This window comes from Mauremys reevesii, linkage group 16, assembly GCF_016161935.1.
Source record: "Mauremys reevesii isolate NIE-2019 linkage group 16, ASM1616193v1, whole genome shotgun sequence".
NCBI classification, from domain to species: Eukaryota; Metazoa; Chordata; order Testudines; family Geoemydidae; genus Mauremys; species Mauremys reevesii.
In genome coordinates this window covers 24398047-24418597 of record NC_052638.1, presented here as the reverse complement: position 1 = coordinate 24418597, position 20551 = coordinate 24398047, and the positions used below count along the sequence as shown (strand labels likewise).

At 37.6% G+C, this 20551-nt stretch overlaps 1 protein-coding gene and 1 long non-coding RNA gene across 7 annotated transcripts in view; one reads left to right on the top strand and one right to left on the bottom strand.

The window, feature by feature from the left end:
• The first annotated feature begins 720 nt into the window (after positions 1–720).
• The window catches only part of LOC120384476, a 44074-nt gene continuing 24243 nt past the window's right edge, over positions 721–20551 (top strand). Inside the window, exons 1-2 of one of the 3 annotated variants that reach the window (XR_005588901.1) lie at positions 804–842; positions 1517–1561. This is a non-coding gene — a long non-coding RNA (uncharacterized LOC120384476). Of the gene's footprint in view, positions 843–1516; positions 1562–20551 lie in introns of all 3 variants that reach the window. The other 2 variants (XR_005588900.1, XR_005588899.1) reach the window with 2 other exon arrangements.
• Positions 866–20551, bottom strand: part of DPY19L3 (dpy-19 like C-mannosyltransferase 3) — a 48784-nt gene continuing 29098 nt past the window's right edge. For 3 of the 4 annotated variants that reach the window (XM_039503253.1, XM_039503256.1, XM_039503257.1), the window contains 9 exons: positions 20180–20253; positions 19764–19922; positions 18674–18796; positions 17776–17887; positions 17071–17127; positions 13108–13190; positions 6844–6976; positions 4247–4405; positions 866–3589 (listed from right to left, as the gene is read on the bottom strand). In XM_039503253.1, coding sequence (XP_039359187.1) covers positions 3428–3589; positions 4247–4405; positions 6844–6976; positions 13108–13190; positions 17071–17127; positions 17776–17887; positions 18674–18796; positions 19764–19922; positions 20180–20253 — 1062 coding nt within the window. In that variant the 3' untranslated portion in view covers positions 866–3427. The remainder of the gene's footprint in view (positions 3590–4246; positions 4406–6843; positions 6977–13107; positions 13191–17070; positions 17128–17775; positions 17888–18673; positions 18797–19763; positions 19923–20179; positions 20254–20551) is intronic. The other variant, XM_039503255.1, reaches the window with a different exon arrangement.

Sequence of the window (20551 nt, the reverse complement as noted above, 5' to 3'; positions counted from 1 at the left end):
AAAGTGGCTCTCTGATATGATTTTAAAAGGACACAAACTTTATTAAGTATACAATATTCATAACATCTCAGTACAACATATTATAAAAATTATATAGGAGATCTCACCAACAGAATATTCAAATCAGAAAGGGCAATGTACTTCTGAACCCCAACGGCTTTTCTCACCTAAAAAAAAAAATCCCTTATCTGATGATGTTTCAGCTCTGTGATCTAAAGATTTCTCTGCACTTACAAATTATGCATTATGGCAAAAACTGTATCTGTTCAAATGTCCTTACTATAGTCACGAACAGTATGCAATATATTCAAGGATTCACTGAGTTAGTAATCTATAGATTTCCCTAAATGCACAACAGTTTATATAGCAAATGGAGGTGCATCTGATTTAGCATAAATAATGAGAAATGCCATGATAGCCATTTGGTATTGTGAAGATGTACTGGGGTGATGAATTTCAATCAGAGGCAGAGGTTGTTGTCAAAAAGGAATCCATATTTTAATGCATGAACATATATCATAGCAAACCACCAAAAAAGGAGGACATAATTATTACAAATACATAAAACACCAGACTTGAGATAGGAAAGCCTCAGGGATTCTTACACCCTAATCCTGGCTCCCAGAGAACAGGAAATTTAACGTTTTTTCCTACCATCAACCACTACTGGTGTGTTGTCTGTTAGCTGCCTGGTCACCAATGAACTGTCCAGTTTGGGATCACCCTTTCCCAGCATGCTCTCCTCTAGTAATTAGTCCTTTAAATTTGGGAAAGGCAGTAAGCTGCAGTACTAAAATGGTTATCTATAGTGCTGCTAGTTGTATCTCCTTTCCTTCCAGCTGGTAAGTGTTTTGCTCCTATTGTATTTTCTCCTGGCTTTCCCTTACTTTCTGTTCTAAGGAGATAGCACAAATAGAGTATCACTTAGCTATTTAAATATACCTTTCCATCTAGAATTAATTCCTAGAAAAGTTTGAATGTTTAAAATGACACACACCTTTCAAACCATTTAGACCTTAACAACTGCTGACTTCAGGAACTAAATATTTTGCAGCTAACACTTCAAATGTTTATGATGCCTTTGGGGAATTTGTATTCTATAAACAATACTGCCCTATGCTGATGATGTGATAACAAGAAGTATGTTTCTTATAATCTGCAAAGAACAAAGCTATCTTGGGCTCTACCTTGTAAATTTTTTTTTTTGGTACTTCATATAGTTTCTGCAAAAGGCTTCAGCTCTGTTTTGGCAACATTAAATACAATCTATATTAAAATTATAACAAATGTCAATCTATTTAAAATAATTAATGTTAGTCACAATTTTTTATTCTCAATAGTACTATACCTATCAGCAAGACTCTCAAAATCAAAAGACTGATGTATGTTGGAATATTTAAATATAATTAGAGCAAAGTAACTGCACCTTAAAAGAAGACCACACTGCATTTTAAAATAAGACAACATAGTCTAAACATACTACACCTTACATGTGCTTGTTTTCAATTATTGTAAGGCACTCATTGAGGAATTTACTGACCAATACTGTCAGCAAGAACAGGTATGCATCATTACGGGCTTAATTAAAGTTTTAATACTGATTAAAATGTTTTATTATTGTATTATGTTAAACTGCAGTGGTCTCCAACCTCATTAAGGAATACAGGACAGAAATTATTCAGGAGTTCCAGTTGCCTGGTTTAACAACCTAGCTACCATCAATGTTTGATTTAAATACAGTTTGATTAAAGCACACTTTCCTTTTGTGTTAGCATGAAAGTTCAGAAAGATGTTGAATGCTGCTTAATGAGTATTTACTGAATATAAAATTGTTTGAGCATGTGACATAACCATCTCTATCCCTGCAGTAATTTAGCTTAGTACAACTACAAATGGAAAACATTTAAATCATTTGGAATTGGAATACAGCTCAGTTGTGAAAGTTAATTTCATTACACATCTTGATTAGATTAAATGTGGAGTCTGCTATCAGTAGCACTTTTAAGTTTCTCATCATTAGAAATTAACTGCAACAGTAATTATCATAAATGAATTATTTGAGCAGGCCACATATACTCCTATCCATGTTTAAATGTTAATTCAGCACTGACCTAGAGGCACTTGATTATTACCTGTTCTGCTTTTCACAAGAAACAAATAAGGATAGCAGGTGCCTAGTTAAAGTGGGAGAGTGCTGTTAGGCTTTCAAGCAGACCTAGTTTCTAATTAGTATAAAAACAATAAGTTAGCACTGAAGTACTGTAACAGTGACTTCTTTTATACATGGTATTTAAAAACTCCATAGAATTCACAAAATTCTAGCCTGGAAAAAATATAAAGACTACAAACAAAACACAAAGTTTACAAAAGTTTAAAGATAGAACATCATCTTCAAAATCAGTCCAAAATAAATGACTGACTAAGGGTGAGAAGGAGGGAAACAGTGACAGTGTCTTGTTTTAAAAATGTTTTATGGGGACTTCAAATATCCTAAAGCAAAGAACTCCATTGTGAGCATAGAATTTCACTGCCATTTTTAGGGCAGTATGCTCCCCTCATCTCCATTGCAGTGTTCAACTTTGATATTCTACTCTTGGTTCTACGTGGCATTAACAGAGGGAAAGCAGAATATAGCAAAGGAGGAGTATTATAAGGATCATGAAAGATTTTGTATTTCATTTGTTATACTTGTTCTGAGCATTTTAAATTGCCTTTAGTAGAGGATACCAAAGTGCTACATGTATCAAACATGCTCCAACCTTAAAGTCTCAAAAGAAATACACTAAGATCTATCATGGTGTTAAAACAGCATAAAAACAAGCAACAGCACACATCTGAATAATTTAAAAGTGTTTGACAACATGGAGGTTACTCTAGTCTCCAACGTGTTTTCACTATCAAAGGCTTCGATCCTGCCATCAGATCCAAACTATGTGGGCCTAAGGGTCCAAGAGAGTCTCACTGAAGACAAAACAGGCTCTGCATGGGTAGAGAAGTTTGCCTGCGAGGATGAGCTTCTAGGATTGAAACCAAAGTTTTTACTGTTTTAATGTCTTCAAAGACCACAGCTAACACACATTTAGTTATGAAGTAACAAGGCCTAGACTCAGCTTACTTCTATCACGTTCATGGTACAGTAAAATATTCAAACCCCTGAGCAGAATTGTATAAATTAGTCATTCTGCAGCGTTGACGCAGACTGCCTATTCTGCACATTTTTCAGTCAGCTAAAAATGGAAAATTCTGTCAATGTCAAGAATGTTATAAAAATTAAACTGTCTAAAACTAACTGAAGAATCACAGTCATTAAACAAGAAACACAATCTAAAATGCCTAAAAAAGTAACATTTTGTAAACTTCTTCAGCATTTCCCACTGTGGTCCTAGCAATAACATACTGAATTTAAAACCACTGTTGGGAATATACGCTATTTATGTTTAGCAAGCTTGTAAACATGGAATGTTTTGTTCTGGAACACTCTAGTGAAGTACATAGAATAAGAAGACAAGTTTTTTTTAATTTCCTCACAGAAGCGAGGATACAGTGAAGCTTTCAGATCAGGTTCATTCTCTCCTAGACCATCCATGACCTGTAAGAAAGTGAACAGCTTTGTGAAACACCCTTAACCACTACTCAATCATGTGTCATAACAAGGAACTCTAGGAATTAGAAAAACAGGAATATGCTCAAAGGGCCAATGTGAACCAAATGGGAAGAAAGGACCAAATTAAAATGTTAGATGTTACAATAGCACCACTGGCTGCACTATTGTTAAAAGGTTAAGTTCTAGCCCTGGTTTGTCTGTGGCACAGAGTCTATGCAATGTTGCTTGCATTTGTGCAGTTTGTTTAGGGCCTTCACCCTGTGGAGCCAACTCCTAGTAAGGGGTGAGAACTCCCTGGGCACAGCCATGTGTCTTACACCGTTACCCAACCTCTCTCCCTGTTGGAGACCATGCCTCCACCCTCCCAGGCTCTGGAAGATTATACACAGGGAACACTATGCATGTGCCGTGCTCACCTGAGGTCCAGCAGGTGGGGATTTTCCCCTACTACTATCAGTTAAAGCAGCTAGACTCCTTTTAGGCTGAACTTCTAGATGAAAAATGGCTCCACTGGGCCTTAGTTCCCACCCTCATTGCAAAATGGAAAAGATATAGTGTTCAGACTCAAACATTAATTGCTTTTCTCCTAGAGGAAATTAAACAAAATACATTTTTCCTTCTAAAACCTTGTACTTCACTTACATGACCATTAGCTATATCGAGCAGGTCTCGTAACCGACAGCCTCTGCTATGCCTTCTTTCATAACATATGCTGTCCTCTAAGATTACATAGTTTGTTCCAAAGGATCTCAGAATGCTGTAGACATCTTCAGGAGATCTTTTTGCATATACCTGATAAACCTACAAAAACAGAAAAATGAAGTTGTAAGAGCAAAACAGACTTGTTATCACTGTATATTGGTTTTTTCATCTTGAACCAGAGAAAGATGAGATGTTTGTCTTTAAAAATACAATCTTCAAGATGTGACTCAATTACCTTCCAAGTATAAGGCAAATATCATTGTCTTTGGTTACTATATAGCCAGACATCTCTCATATGGCTTCCAAAATGTATTAGAAATATAGTCATTCTGTCTAATGTAAAGGATTTACCCTTTCACCCAACATAGCACCTGAATGCTTTCCATGTAAAATCAACAGCAATAGCCAAGTCCCTAACAGACTTCATGGAGTTTCTTGCAGTTCTCCCTTCTGGGTCAGAACTCTGCTTGGGGTAGGGTTGTTTTTGGCTTGTGTGTTTGTTGGTTATTTATTTGTAGGTCTTTAATGGTAGAAAGGAGTGTCAGTGTTCTGTCATTTTTTATTGTAATAGATTGAAACATTTAAAAATTCTCTACTTTTATATTTCACTTTTTAATGTTTCAAGTTATATTCTGTAGTTCTCACCAATACCTATGTTTACTACAGGCTATACAGCACACTTATGGTTTGTTATGTTTCTTCAAGAAAAAATATGTGAAGAACAGCAACAAGAATTAGAGTGGGTGAAATCCTGGCCCACTGAAGTCAAAGTCAATGTCATTGACTTCAATAGGGCTAGGATTTCACCTCTGAATTCTGTGCAACCCCCCCCCCCCCCCCAAAAAAAGAAAAAAGAGTAAGACTGTGTACACTACAGGTTACTTCCGTATAATATACGTTGCTCAGGGGTGTGGATAATCCACACCCCTGAGCAATGTAAATTATACGGAAGTAACCTGTAGTGTACACAGGGGCGGCTCTAGACCCCAGCGCACCAAGCAGGCGCTTGGGGCGGCCGTTTCCCGGGGGGCGGCATTCGGCTCCGGTTGAGCTCCCGCCGTCATGCCTGCGGCAGGTCCACCGGAGCCCGGAACGAGCGGACCTGCCGCAGGCATGACTGCGGCGGGTCCCGTCTTCCCGCGGCTCCGGTTGAGCTCCCGCAGGCATGACTGCGGCAGGTCCGCTGGTCCCGGGCTCCGGTGGACCTGCCGCAGGCATGACGGCGGGAGCTCAACCGGAGCCGCGGGAAGAGGGGACCCGCCGCGGGACCGGGGAAGGGCGGCGCAGCGCTCCGCGCTGCTTGGGGCAGCGTGATTTGTAGAGCCGCCCCTGAGTGTACACAGTCTATTATACCGACCTAAGCACCAGTGTAGACAGCCCTGTGTACTGCCTCTCACAGAGGCAGGAGTTAAGCTGATGGGAGAGCTCTCTCCCATTGGCTTGGAGTGTCACCACTACAAGCGCTGCTGAAAGTGCTGTAGTCTAGTGCTCTTTTTCCCAACATCATGACACGTTAATGGGGAAAATGAAATTTTGCCTCAGTCTCTTATCATTAACAGCCAGAAAGTGTCCCCTCTCTTTAAGCATTATTGCTATATTATTCATTTTAGTGGATTAAACCATATCAGCACTTGAATTGATGTACAAGTATTTATAAAACTGTACACTTTATTTCATCTGGCTCTGTTCCACAAAGGAGACCCTTGAGCCACTTTAGCTAAAGTTACCGTCCTGAACACACTGTGAGAAAACAGACTTTGGGACATGCACTAAAGGTCAACAGATCAGCTCTGCTGCAATAAAGGAAAGGGAATAGGCTACAGAATCAAGATTGCTCCACTGAAAATGCCTCTTCATAATTAAACCAGATGGCTTTTAGCTCCATAGCTTTGGATGACTGCAACTGCCATGTCATCACACAAGGAGAGAAGGTGATCTCTGAGGGCCAGATTCTGATGCTTTTACTCAAGTTTAGTAGCACTTATGCCACATGTATACTGATATCAGTGGGACTACACAAATGTATATTCTAGGGTACTATTCAACAGGTGAGATTCTCACTGCTGCTACTCTTATGCCAGGTAAAGTGCCAGGGTAACATAAAAGGGTTCTAAAAGCTCTGGATCCAGCTAGGGGAGAATTCCCCCAATGCAGCTGGTGGCTGTCCCTCTGAGGAGATGGGACTGTAGCATATAGGATAGTGTAGATTCTGGGTCATATTGCTGTCCAGAAGGCAGTCTAAATTACATAGGAGGGTGCAAGCATGGTTGAAAACCACTTTAGCTCTCTTTCCCCATGGGCTTAAAGTTTGGTACTGAGTCTCTCAGTAAGAATATCAGAATCTGGCCCTAAATTAGCAGACTCTCAAACCATTAAAAGCTTCAGAGATTACACCAATACTTTGAACTGCACCAGGAAACAAACTAGAAGCAGTGAACAAAATTATTTCCATCTCAACGCTCCATTCATGCTTTTGTGGGATAGACCCATCTTATAGTAATAGGAATTAGATGAAAGTAAGACCAGAATGTTCTTACGTGTTTTGTTCTCTCCCTTAGACTCTTGTCTTCATAATGTGGGTGATTAGTTAAGATCCTTCCAGTGCACAGTTTGACTCCTGCTAATAGCTGCATGCTCCCAGCAATCACTGCTTTCTTAGGAGTGTTTGACCTAAACAAATGTTCAGAACATTGAGGAAATCTTTGAGGTAGCACTTTGCATCAGCACAGTTAGAGATCAGGAGAACTGTTTTCCCCCATCCCCCCCCCATCCCCCAATCTCTTTCATCTCAGGTAGCAAAATGTTCTAGAAAATGTGATTGATTCTTGAAGTCACTGAATATGATGGAAAAGATTTGCAATGAATCCCCTAAACACTAGGCCCTCATAAATAAATCTGTTTGCTAAATGGGTAAACTGCATGCATAAATGTCAGTTCTGGAAACTAGAAATGGATGTGCTTGCAAATTTTACAGACAATTAAAGAGGCTTTCTGAAAATCTGGGCCTGAAAATCCTAAATTATTTGAGATATGCAAATAGCTGCTTAGAGCTAGTCTTTTTGGGTAAAGCCTACTAATTTCAATTTATAATGTCATTCGCTAGCTTACACAGCCTGTGAATATTTGTAGGCATCTACTTGTTTAGCTTATCAGAAAAGATGTTGCAATTCTACAAAGATGTCTGCATCTTTCACTCCTAACCAAATGACTGCTCTCCACTGATACTGATCCAATCTGTTTGACAGCATGGATCAATCAGAATGCAAGAATTTTTTGTCATTCATCATAACTATCCTTGTGTTCATTTTGAATCTACACAATGAAGAGATGGTCCTTGACCCAGAAATTTCTGTCTAATATATGATGACACAAAGGGTGGATACAACAAACAGATAAGGCAGAGCACAAGGTAGCAGTGAGACTTATGATTAGTGTAATAAAAAGTGGTTACAGTATACCAGCTGTGTAGCATTTGTCCAGTGTCTTGTAGGCATCATGACCGAGGCAGATTATAAAGTGAGATTAGGACAATAAAAAGGAGCACAAACTAAAATGGAATTAGGAGGGAATTTGAAGCATAAATACCCATGGCCAGAGACACACACACAACCGCAACCTAACAATCAAGTAATTGTCAGGTAACTTGATACAGAAATATGCTTTCTTCACATACCAGTGCATGCACCTGCCAATATCTAAAGGTGTATGTTAGAGGCCTTATTAAATGGTGGCTGTAAATTATCAGTCTTTTTTTCATGGAGCTCCATGATAAAGTTTGAGAATGTTAAGAGGAGAGCATTACATTTTCCTAGAGCCCTCCAGGAGATACTACTTAAAAATGAATTAATATTTATCATAAACCTTTCCTAAAACTTCTTGCAGTTCCATGTTAATCTCATTCAAAAAGGGCATAGATGATAATTTTTAATATGCCAGTTTAACGTAACTGAAAAATGATTTTTCTGTGGTTTATAAAACCAGTTTTATTTGAAATTATTAGCCTTTAATCTCGCTTTAATATTTTATTTGCACTTAAAACATTCAAAGCTACAAGTGTCATGAATATATGTTCCATCAAAAAGAAACTACTTTCTTTTGGAATGTAGCAGTATGCACATATAATGGTCTGCACCACTAGCTGTAGCAGCAACTGAACCCCGAACCAGAAACAAAGCACAGGACTCCACCATTTGAGATAGAGAGAGTAATTCCTTCATCTGATCATAAGTAGCAGGCTTTGATCCTATGGATTAGCCATAAGAGAGGGACATGACACACGTAGCCAGTATGTTAAAGGTACAGCATGATTTGCAACGTTTCATGTATGCATCTTTCACTAATACTTCTACCTGATTCACCCACTAACAGCTGTGGTGTGTATCTAAAGCAATTAACATGCTTCAAACCACTGAATGGCATTCTCTATTACAGAAAAATGAAGCAATTTTTACAAATGTCTGAACAAATGATATATAAAATGAAAGGATAATTTGTTTTTATAGCTTTCTGCCAAACTCTGTACCAGGCTGCCCAACCTGCAAACAATTTATTCTCTAAGAAATGTCACTAAATAATGACAAGGACTTACAGGTCAAACTGATTTACATTATATAATTTAAATGTCATTCCAAGCAGACCTGATGGCATTTTGAACAAATAATCTCATTTATTTCTGAAGCTCTAAGCTTCAACAAGTTAATTACTGCTGAACTAATGGGTAAACTGAGCACTATAATATAATGCATGAACCCTTGCTTTATCTACACTTTTAAGAATTTATAGAATTATGTAAAAACTACAGAATAACTCATTAAAAATAAAAGGGTTTTATAGGAATTGTAGGTCTGAGATTAACCTGCATAGACTTCAGAAAGGGGTAGTAGTAATTTCTGTTCTTGGTAAACTGATATGAAAATCCAATAGACTTGTTTTAAGGAGGCCCTACTGAAATAGCAAACATTGCAATTATAGGTTGTATCAGTAGAAATAGTTACTATTTCTATTAAGAGCTTTCGAGAGCTGAAAGCGGACTGTGGAGTTCAAGGTTGTTATAAAAGCTGGCAAAGCTCAGGTTATCCTTTTACTAATCAAGTGAGAAGAACAGGGCCAGCTCTAGGTTTTTTGCCACCCCAAGCAAAAAAATTTTTTGGCTGCCCCCCACCCCAGCCCTGGGCTCTCTCTTCCCCCTCCCCCGCACCCTGTGCTGCCCCAGCCCTGGGCTCCCCCCCCCACCAGTATTGACTCTGCCTGCTCCCCCCTCACCTGCAGCCGGTCTGGCACTGGCAGGGTCAGGTAAACAGCAGGGCTCCTGGGCCACGCCTCAGCCCAGGGTCGCTCCAGCCAGGGTTCCCGCCTCCAGGACCAGCGGGGACCCGGGAGGGCAGAGCTGGGGGACTGCCCCGGCAAGGGGCTGAGGAGCCAGGGCAGGGTAGCCCCAGGGGAAGCAGAGCCCTGGAGAGCCCTTCTATGGCCCCGCTGCTGCTTCTGGCTGCCCTGCCGCAGTCCCTGGGCACCCCCTGCGCATGATGCGCTGCTGCTGCCAGGGCCAGCTCTAGGCTTTTGCCACCGGAAGCAAAAAAAAAAAAAAAAGGTGGCCAGAATGCTGCCCTTGAAAATGTGCCACCCCAAGCACATGCTTGGTTTGCTGGTGCCTAGAGCCGGCCCTGGTGAAGAAGGAAGGAATATATTCAATAGAAAAAGAATGCATTTTCTGAAAAGGGCTTCCCAAACACCGCACTCTAGAGCAGATTCATCCTGAAAAGAAAATGCCATTTATTCACAGAATACCACATTAAAATATGATGGGACTAGCTGACATTGTTAGTTTCCCCCCCGCCCCACCAGTGTTTTATTGGCCAGAATAAAACACATTCATGGAAACTCTCAAGACCAATTTGGCCTCTGGATTAGAAAGACTGCAACATCACAAAAGAGGGAGGAAATATGTACACAGAAAATAACACATGAATTTTTCATCCTAGCCTTGATTTTTGTGCATTCAAATTTTCACACACAATTGAATGCACCTGTAAAGTGGGCATGCACCCATTTTAGGCAGTCAGTTAACACATGAATTGGTCCGCCATCAGAGTCTGTGGCTCAAAGTCTGAGGAAAAAGGGCAAAACTAGTTAGTTTTAAAGCCTAGCACATGCACTAGCTTCCAGTATGAGTTCTCTTGAGCTCTGAAACTAGGCACTGCGGCATAGGTCAGTAATGGCACTGTAGGTAAGAAATGCTGTAGCTTGAAGATGGAATATGGTCACTATCTCATTATATTGATTTGTAAAAAAAGAATTATTTATTCTTTTCTTTTTGGCCCAGGCCCTTTGTTTTTGAGTTTCACATGATTTCTATCTGCAATCACAAATTAGGCAATTTCACTCAACACTTGGCCCAGATGCACTTGAAAGCCAGCCAAGCTTTGCAAAAAGGTTCGCATCTCAGTAAACTTTTCAACAAACCTGGCCTCTGTTTTAGGTTTGTGACAAACTTTTGCATGGTGGTTGGTCTGGTTAAAAAAAATTTCATAAGTGTAGACCGGATCTCCCTTGAAGGCAGAAGACATTACTCCTAGATCACTTACCAGCAGTAAATAGAATAGGGGAGCTCACTCTGCTCTTCTTCCCCATCTCACAAATGTGTGTGTTCATGTTGTCTTAGGGAGAGAGATCAAAGCTAAGAATTTCCCATACCTCCTACATGGGAACACAAAGCTCTAAGGGCTGCTCCGGTACGTACACTCCTGCTCCCTTTTCACTCATTTTTGTAACAGAGGATGTATAAAATCACAACCCAAAAGATACAATATTCTTTAGTAATGGTCCAAAACATGGCAAAAGATACTGTATTTGGATCTGTCAGACTCAAAGGCCTTTTTGATGTGGAAAGGTTTGCAAAATGGAACAAAAGGTATCCTAATTCAATATTATATATGACAAACTGGAGTTCAGCCACACTTCATTTTCTACAAATGAATGAATAATTCTTGACATCAAGAGTTTATAATACAAATTCTGGCAGACCTTTAACTATAGCAAAATTGCCAAGTGGTAGTACAGTATAATGTTCTGATTCCACAATTTCATTTTAAATTAAGAAAATATCAATCCAACCTTGAGGTGCATGCCATAAATTTGTTTGATTGTAGTTAGTGCACAACTAACTTATTTTTCTATGTGAACATTATTTCTAAATGCATTAAAACCTAAAGAAAAAACTTACTCTAATGTCACACATTAAAATGAAAATGTTAGCATTTTCAGCAGAGGGAAGATGTGAGAAATCATTCTCACTGCATCAAGTGAAATCCAGTTCATGGTTGGGACCAAAGCCACAGGTATATTTTAGGTACAAATCTATATCAAATTCTGTATATGGGACTCAAGAGACCTGAGCTATCAAATATTTACCATCTCTTAATAAAAAAGTGGCATTAAATGGCATTGGCTGATTAAAAATTAGTCATGAGGTGGTGTCAATGTGGCTACAAAGATACTAAATGATAGAGACAAAAATGGGCCTGCTTTCAGAATACCACTCTAAAATTAGTAACATATTTACTTGTGAATAATTACTTTGATTTTCACAGGTTGCAGAGTAGGAAAATACAGCATTATGGTTCATAAGATTATTGCTAGGAGTGAAAAACATTAGTTGCTGTAAAACTGCTGAGTGACTAGTTTCATCACAATACATTGCACACATATAACTTCTAGGGTTGCCAACCATCCAGCATTGTCCTGGAGTCTCCAGGAATTAAAGATTAATCTTGAATTGAAGATGCTCATGTGATGAAACCTCCAAGAATACGTCCAATCAAAACTGGCAACCCTAATAACTTCAATTATTCAAATGTGGGATATTGAACAGCAAACTTGGAAGTAAAATAATGCAGTGCTATACTAAGGTGTTCAAAATATTTAAAAGGCTAAAAAGCAGCAGGTTCATGTTTTACTTTCAAAATATTTTCTCAAGCACACAATTCTGCTTTAAAAATAAAATAACAAATGGCTATGTCAAAATTCCAAATAAATGCAATTTCCAGGGACGACAAACACCAGAACTCTGGTAAACCCTGATACACCTCCAGTCTGAGTAAGTTCAAACATTTTGCACACCTCAAGCAAAGCAGACGGTGGGCTAAATTCTAACTTCAGTGCATCTGTGCAGGTTTAATTTGGTGTGAGTTCTGAGTGCAGCATTCAGTCCACTGTTTGCACCAAAACCACCATGCCCCTGTGCCGGGAAGCCACTACAAATATATACATAGATTGAGTTATTTTAAAGTAAGGGCAAGACACTGACACGTGCATACTCTGTGAAAACAGATTTTCACAAGTGAATGCCCCTCACTTTTTAATGCTATCTAAAAAAAATAAAGACCAAAGGAAACAGAAGTGCATCTGAGGAGATATGAAAGGTCAGATGGAGATTAATTGATTTCAATACATTTTTTGACCATCACCTTCTCCAAACTGAAGATTCTCTCACCTTTTCAGCCAAGGGAATGATCTGTGCTTATCCACCCACAGGATCTAATAGAGACAACTTGTTTCCAGAAACCTTGTTGCCAAACAGTGGTAAACTGCTGTACCAGGACACAGCAGGCTGGCAAGAGTTGCAACTATCTGTTTTCCACAGTCACTGATTTCTAGTCCCTAGATATCCCACTCCCCTTTAATCATCCCCACAGGTCACTATAGTTCACTGATGACCTGTGGCAAATGGAACAGGAGAGCACTATATACAAGAATATTGGATTATTATAAATAGCATTTAACTTAAATAAAAATACTCTTACTTAATCCAGTTCATCAGCTCCACTGTGTCTGGATCATAGAATTCTCTCAGCTCTGACAGCTCATCCACCATTCCTGGACAGAACTAGAATTACAAACAAAACAACCTGAAGACAAAATGAACAAACCGAATTCTGGATATTGGAACAGAGTTCAATTATTAAATAAATAAGTGTAAATGGCTGGTTTGAACTATTGATCTTTTCTCCCTTATAGATAAGCTAAAAGGCTTTAGTATATCTGCCCCTCTGATTGGCAATCTGGGGCCTGTTGAGGTCCTCAGCTGATGCTAGATCAGATAAGAGTAGAATGATCAAGGTGGCTTTTTAACTTAACTAGACCATTCCATAATTTTATCACCTAGAGATTAGACTACACCTTAAATATATTTGGAAACTGAAGCTAGTGGTGAATGTGGCAGTCTGTTTCTGTAGCCGATATTGTGACAGTGCTTTGGAAACTGTACTGGGTGCCTACTGGTCTAAGTTATATGTTACGACTTACAAAGCCCTAAATCTACTGTGTTGACTGCCTCTCTTCTAGTCTGATACTTCTGCAGTTGAGATCGGAGAAGATACATTGGATAACACTCTTTTAAACAGAGAGGGACTGCTGTCAGGATGCGTCCTCCCAGAGTCCCTCAAATTTGGAACTTATTCCCCACTTTGGTCTACTAGTAAATTTAAGAAGCTTGCAGACTTTTCTATAAAATGATGATTAAACAAAAATTCTCAAATTTGAGGGCCTAAAATTAGTCACTTAAGAGGCCAGTTTAATAAAAGTGCAGAGCACCTGCAGTTCCCATTGGTCTTGGTTAGTGACATTAGTGCTTGACACCTCTAAAAATATCAGGCTACTTATTTAGGTGAATAAATTTTAAGCATCTACATTTTATGTTCATTGTGTAATGAAAAGGCGAGAACCGCTGAAGTTATTCATACTGTTTCAATTCGCCTAAAGATGAAAGCAACCAGGATGTTAAATATCATCATCCTTAGGGATATTAGGCTGGAAATCATAACTAAAAATAAGATTGATTGTCCTTTCCTCATGTTTCTATGGAACCTCAATCTTAGACTACATTGTTAAACATGCCAGTCTCTGTAAAGACGTAGGCATAATGGACTACAATAAAGATATCTGTACCCTAACCAACTAAATTTCTCAAGGTTTAGATTTACTTAACAACACACAGTCAGGATTTCATGGCATAATGGGAATTCTGGACTTAATCAGCTTTGTGGCCTTAGCAAATACTAACAATTTGTTTAGGAATAACTGACTCATACAAACACAATTTGATAGATAATCTTCTATGTTTAAATTGTAAAGAATGCATATAAAGACATTAAACAACCTGGATAATGACTAAAAATTTTGATTTTAAAAAACCACAAACCTTTAAACCTCAATAACATGCTGAAGCAATAACATGCTGGACAAATATGGAATGGAACTATAAGCATAGTCAAAGTTAGCGGCTGTATATCTGCATTACGCATGGAAATCCTCCAGCATTTAGTTTTATGTGAAAGTTGTAGTCTGCAGTACACTAATGTAGAAAATTCATGTGACTAGATATGTAGATGTCTCAAGACACACTGTATAACTAATCTAAAAGCTGGCTAGTGTTGCAGCCACAGCTGTAGCTGAATAAATAATCTTTCAGGAAAAGTATTTGGGATTGTAGCAACCACATGTCTTAAAAGAAGCTTTCATTAGCTTATTCAGGATTAGGTGGTTAATCCCATAAAATTGCTGGTTTAGGGGAGGGGGCTAATGCATATTTCCTCTTATAAGTGTAACCTCAAGGGGCTATGCTAAATGGGTTTGCTTACAACTCCTTCACAAGAACCAGATATGATGGCCAGTTAAACTTTATTTTTACATGTAATAAATATGGAAGATGTTTATGCAGTCTGTGCACATATGGGGTGTGTGAAAATAATAATTTATTAGGTGCAAAGCATATACTGTATGTCTTGATATCCAACAGAATCAACTTACACCTTCAGCTTTCTTGCAAAGGTTGGGATGGGTGATATACATAAACCATTCCTTTGTCACGGAAGGAAAAGATTCTGGACCTCTCTCAGTAGAGAGGTTAATCACTTTCTCTGGCCATACTCTGAGGACTGGTTCACTGACAGCATTTTAATCTATTTGTTGAAAAGTTTTCGGCCCTGAAGAGTGAGTAATAAGTCAGAATTTTGGGGAATTGCTATTTTCAAAGTTTTTTTTTTTTTTTTAAATTAAGTCCTAGCTAGAAGAGAATTCAATCTCCTTTTCAGAAAGTCCTTACTTAAGGGCCTGATCCTGAAAGATGCCAAGAATTTTGAGAGGAGCTAAATCTGTTCACTCACATTGAGCATTCACTACCTTGCAGGGTTAAGCTCTTAAACTCTATGAATTAGCCTGCTTTTCCTTAATACCTGCACTATTTGGATACCGGGCTCTTCAGGTAGTTTGAACACATCTATGGGCCTGACCCACAGCCCACAAAAGTCAAAGGAGTCTCCCTTTCACTTCAGTGGACCCTATATGCTTTAATGACACTTCAGAAATGGATATTGGCTTCAAAGATCTCAGCTTCTGAAGAGTTGGATTGAATATCATATTGATGTGTTATCCGAGACAGCATTCTACAGAAAAAGGACTTGCCACCTCTAGCATACATAAGAACGGATACCTCCCATCCATTCTCTGGGATGTGGAGAGGTGCTACATTTCCTAAACTGGCATACTGGAAGGAAAAAACAGTATCCCTAAAAATGTGCAAAAAAACCCAAAACATCTACCGAAATGAGAGAAAGAACCATGAGATAGTGGGACACAGTGGTCTAGATTATGTTAATAGTTTGACTTTCCATTTTGCCTCTGAACTGTATTTACTTTTAAAATAAATTAATAAAATTCACAAGGAGACTTAACAGAGCTTCAGAATTTTCTCTATTGCTAGGTGGCAGTTCCTTGGTTATTATGAAGAAGATTCCCTTCATTTTTTTAACTCTGATAACGAGCTTCACCTTGAGTTTCTTTGAAGCTAATGATTTCAAGGGAAACATCTTGTCTCCCATTGGGTATAGCAGAAATAATTTCTGCATCAAAGTAGCTCCTGAATTTTTGTTTGTTTGTTTCTATAAATATAGATTAAAAGAATGGCCTGCCCAGTTGTCAGCGTTCCATTAAATTAATGATCTAAATCTCAGATATATGACAGGCTGATCAGACTAATTGTCTACTTCATATATGCTATTATTATGGAACTTATTTTATCTTGGTGTTGCATAAACACATTTGTTTCATGTATTTACATATAAAAGCTTGAGCCTTGTTATCATTTGCTCCTGAGACAGGGTTGATGATAACACAAATCTTAGACTGGTTTAATAATTCTGTAGATTTACTTCAAAGATTGCATAAAATGAAGTACAGCAGTAGAGCAGAAGATAATCATTTCTGCTCCTAAAATGGATCATTACACCAGTTAACAATCTGTATCTTAACTGCAACTTACCTATAAGTACTTAAAATTTGAACAGATATAAGCTTACGTTTTCAGAATATAGGAATGAAAATCATTCCTAACTGATAATTTGCACACACAACTACCACAATTTCACATGCACTTGTATCTTAGGATGCAAGTGATCCGTTATGTGCGACTGTTAATTTGAGTAAATGCATATGCAATTTAAACAGGCAATCAATATTTTTTTTATACATACAATTACATCATTTTCTTAAAATTCAGCCATAAATCTCATGTTATTAGCTAAAGCCTCTCACCCGGTATTTATTTTCAAATGTACAGTTTTGAGGCAGTATGAAAAACAGTGATATGTTTTTACATCCGATACATGGGTCTTCTTTTATATACAATCAGGAATTTTTTCAAAACAAAAATGAATTTTTTACCCCTGAGGGAAAACATACCAAAATATTAAGACGAAAACATTTCTTACCTTACAGGAAAGGTACAGCAATATGATTATTGGTACCAAATACCTAATGACACATAGCTAGGAGAAAAATTCAAAACAAACAATGATTAGTTTTTATGGCACAGTTTAAAGTGCTTTGATCTATATGAATATTTTTCCTTTGCTTGATGGAATGAATAATGCCATAAGCATCTGTCTGTGCAGATCACATTTCAAGATCTGGGCCTATTTGTTCTGAGCTAAAGACCAATAGTTATAAAAATCATTCTATATAGAAGGAGGATTACAAACCACCACAAAATGTTACTTTAAATTTATGCACTTTAAATATCCTATGAAGTGCAAAAAAGTCTCCTGTACAGTATAATAAATTATAAGTCTGTTCAAACTGCTGATTAATTCTAAAAATTTCTAGGATTTTTATTTAGTCAAGGTGTTACTAGCCTTCACAGCTTCTTCTATATTGCCACCTAGTGCATTAAAATGGCATTGCTTAAATTATGAAACCCCAGGAAAATACTAGTTTAAATTTTTAAAATGAATCATTTATCTAAATACACATTTTAGAAGTATTAACTAGTGCTTTTTAAATGTTTCCATATAGTGTGAGAGGCCTAAAAACATTAGATTTATTTCATATCTACCTTTAACAAGCTGAAGCTTCATTTGTCTAATTACAGGAAAATACAGAATTTCAAATACTGTCATAAGAAATATAGCTCTAACCCTCTGTGGTGTGTAGAGACGAACAGATTTCAGGACAAATCCCCAAACCTCAGTACTGCACAAACCAAAAGAGGCAAATACACACATATGGGAAGTCCAAAGGTACTTCATTCTGGAAGATAAGCAAGTTTTCATTGATCATGTGAGGCGACAGTGAATGGTATGCCTGTACATGAGGGCTTGAAAGAATTTTTTTTAATAGGTAAATGTTGGTAAAAGTCTATTTTAAAACATACTCACAAACCGATGAAATATTTTTATCAATGATGATAAATTTACATACAAGTGAAGTAAGAAAAATGATCCTTGAACTTTTTTTTGAGTTTAAGAATGCTTACTTTGTATATTTTTTATGTGATGTTGACAATTTGTGTTTAGTGGTTATAAAGCTTAAACTTTTTGAATCTCTGCTGCTATTAAATAATTGTCTGACCCCCACAAAATTTCATGCAAATTTTCAATTTAAATAGATAACAGAAAAAAATACTTACAAATCAATATCAGTTGAAATCCTACAAAAATAAAAACTGAATTTGCCAAGCCTATGTACAACCATGAAAAGTATTTTGATGTCTGGTCAGAAACTTCAGAGAAACTTAAACACAACTTTCTTGTGCTCCCAGGACACTGAGGATTGGCATCAGAGCAGAAGTAACTAAAAGATCAAATTTGGCAGCTTGTCACAAAAGCTTGAGATTAAATACTTTTCCCCCAAACAAAATTGTGTGTTTTCTCTGTGGTCTGACTGTTTTGGGAAAGATCCTGCTGGGAAGGGTTAATTGCACCAGGAAGCAGGCAGTAAGATGGGGAAGGCAGAGCACTGCATGGGGTTATGACTACTAGTGTGTTAGATATTAAATATTCAACAGCTTGCAGAGACAATGAAATTTTTAAATACCTCATTGTGCTTAAAGCCAGGCATCCAAACAGAATTGTGTGCATTAAGTTGTAGGCAGCTCCAGGCTTCAGTACTATTGTGAAAATTTCCATTTTATCCATGGATTGGACATTAGCTGAACCACTGAATGAACAAACAAAAAAATTAGTGCTGTGCTAGGCTTAACAATCATTATTTTAAAATTGTACATTTGCATGCAGTTTAAAATTATTTTAACCTCTGATACCATAGAGATTAAAGCACCTGATGTTAGTACTAATTAACAGATAATAATGATTACAGTAATAGTACCTCCATAATAAAATGTCAGGTTTTCTGTTTTCATCTCTGGGGTGCTGGTTATGGGTTTAAATAAACTTTTTAAATAAATAAATGTTAGTGTAGTTATTTCCATGATTTGCATTATAGTGTATTGTAAATACTAAAAGAAATTCACATGAAAAATTTAGTGATTGCCAATACAAACTTTATCAGTTAGTTGAGTTATTTTGGTGGGGAACAAAATTTATGCCCCAGAATCTCAGCTGTAGCCAAGTGTGACAGCACTGCCAAGGAGTTGACTGCAGCTCCCTGATTCTGGGGCCAGTTCTATATTGGCCCCTGGAATAGATTGGAATAGCAGTGGGGCAGGTCACAAACTAGAACTTGCTGGAATGCAGTAATGCTCCAGCCATGTCCCTCCTATCCCTGTGCCAGGGACATGGTGAATTTGACATAGACCAGGCTATATCAACTAGGGACTGGTGATCCTCAAGTGCAGGCAACTGGTAATTCTCTAGCTGCTTTGCAGAAAGGGACTGGAATGAATTAGACACACTATATTTTGTAGTAGGTAATAAATAACTTTCCTTTATAGTCAGTAAAATAGTTTGGGATTCTATAAAGACTGATTATAGCTAAATCTTATTACACACTACATTTTGAACTTCAGATATGAAGGGATTTACTGTTTTATTTTTATAACCTATCTCTTCACTGTCTGTTCAGTACTTATGGTAAAGTGTACTGTATACTGCTGTGTTCACCTATATCAATTATTTAGCCTACTGAAGAAAACTTCAGGAAAATCTAGTTTTGAAACTTACAGTACCTGAGATTCTGAAAAGCAACAACAGCAGCTGCTATTGCCATAAGCAAGAGAACAAATAGGTAGGCATAAAAAAGTAATGTATCTGAGAGTCTTGCAAAAGTATTAAATGGCAGCAGACCAAATGCTTCTTCACAGAGGTACAGGTTAGCATCGAAATCTCTAAAGAAAGAAGAATAAAAATGGTCATACTATAGATTTCATAACTAGTGGCTACATGAAAGGTTCACAGTTTCCTCACTGTATTCAGACAATCATAAAACTATGCATATAAGTGAAGATTTCTACCTCTTGTTCATATCTTTCAGATCTTGGTTGCAAATAATAAGTGAAATAAATGTTGACCTGAAGATCTAATTTTGACAATGAACTGATATAATGAAGTAAAACTGAAATTTTCAGATTAACTGATATCCTACCTTGTTGCTCCAAATCCAAATTTTGCTTTCAGGAATTTAAATATATGTTCATCTGACTCAAGATTAAGAATTTTCTATTGAGGAAGAAAATAAAGTTACATTTTTCTGCTATAAATTAGAATACATCTTCTCTTAAACACTTCATATATTAAAAAAATTTTGACATTGAAATTGTGAAACAATTCACAATTGTTCAGCTGTAGCCTTAAAGTGCAGTTCTGCTGTGATGAACTTTGCAAAAATCATAGAATATCAAGGTTGGAAGGGACCTCAAGAGGTCATCTAGTCCAAAGCAGGACCAATTCCCAACTAAATCATCCCAGCCAGGGCTTTGTCAAGCCTGACCTTAAACCTCTAAGGAAGGAGATTCCT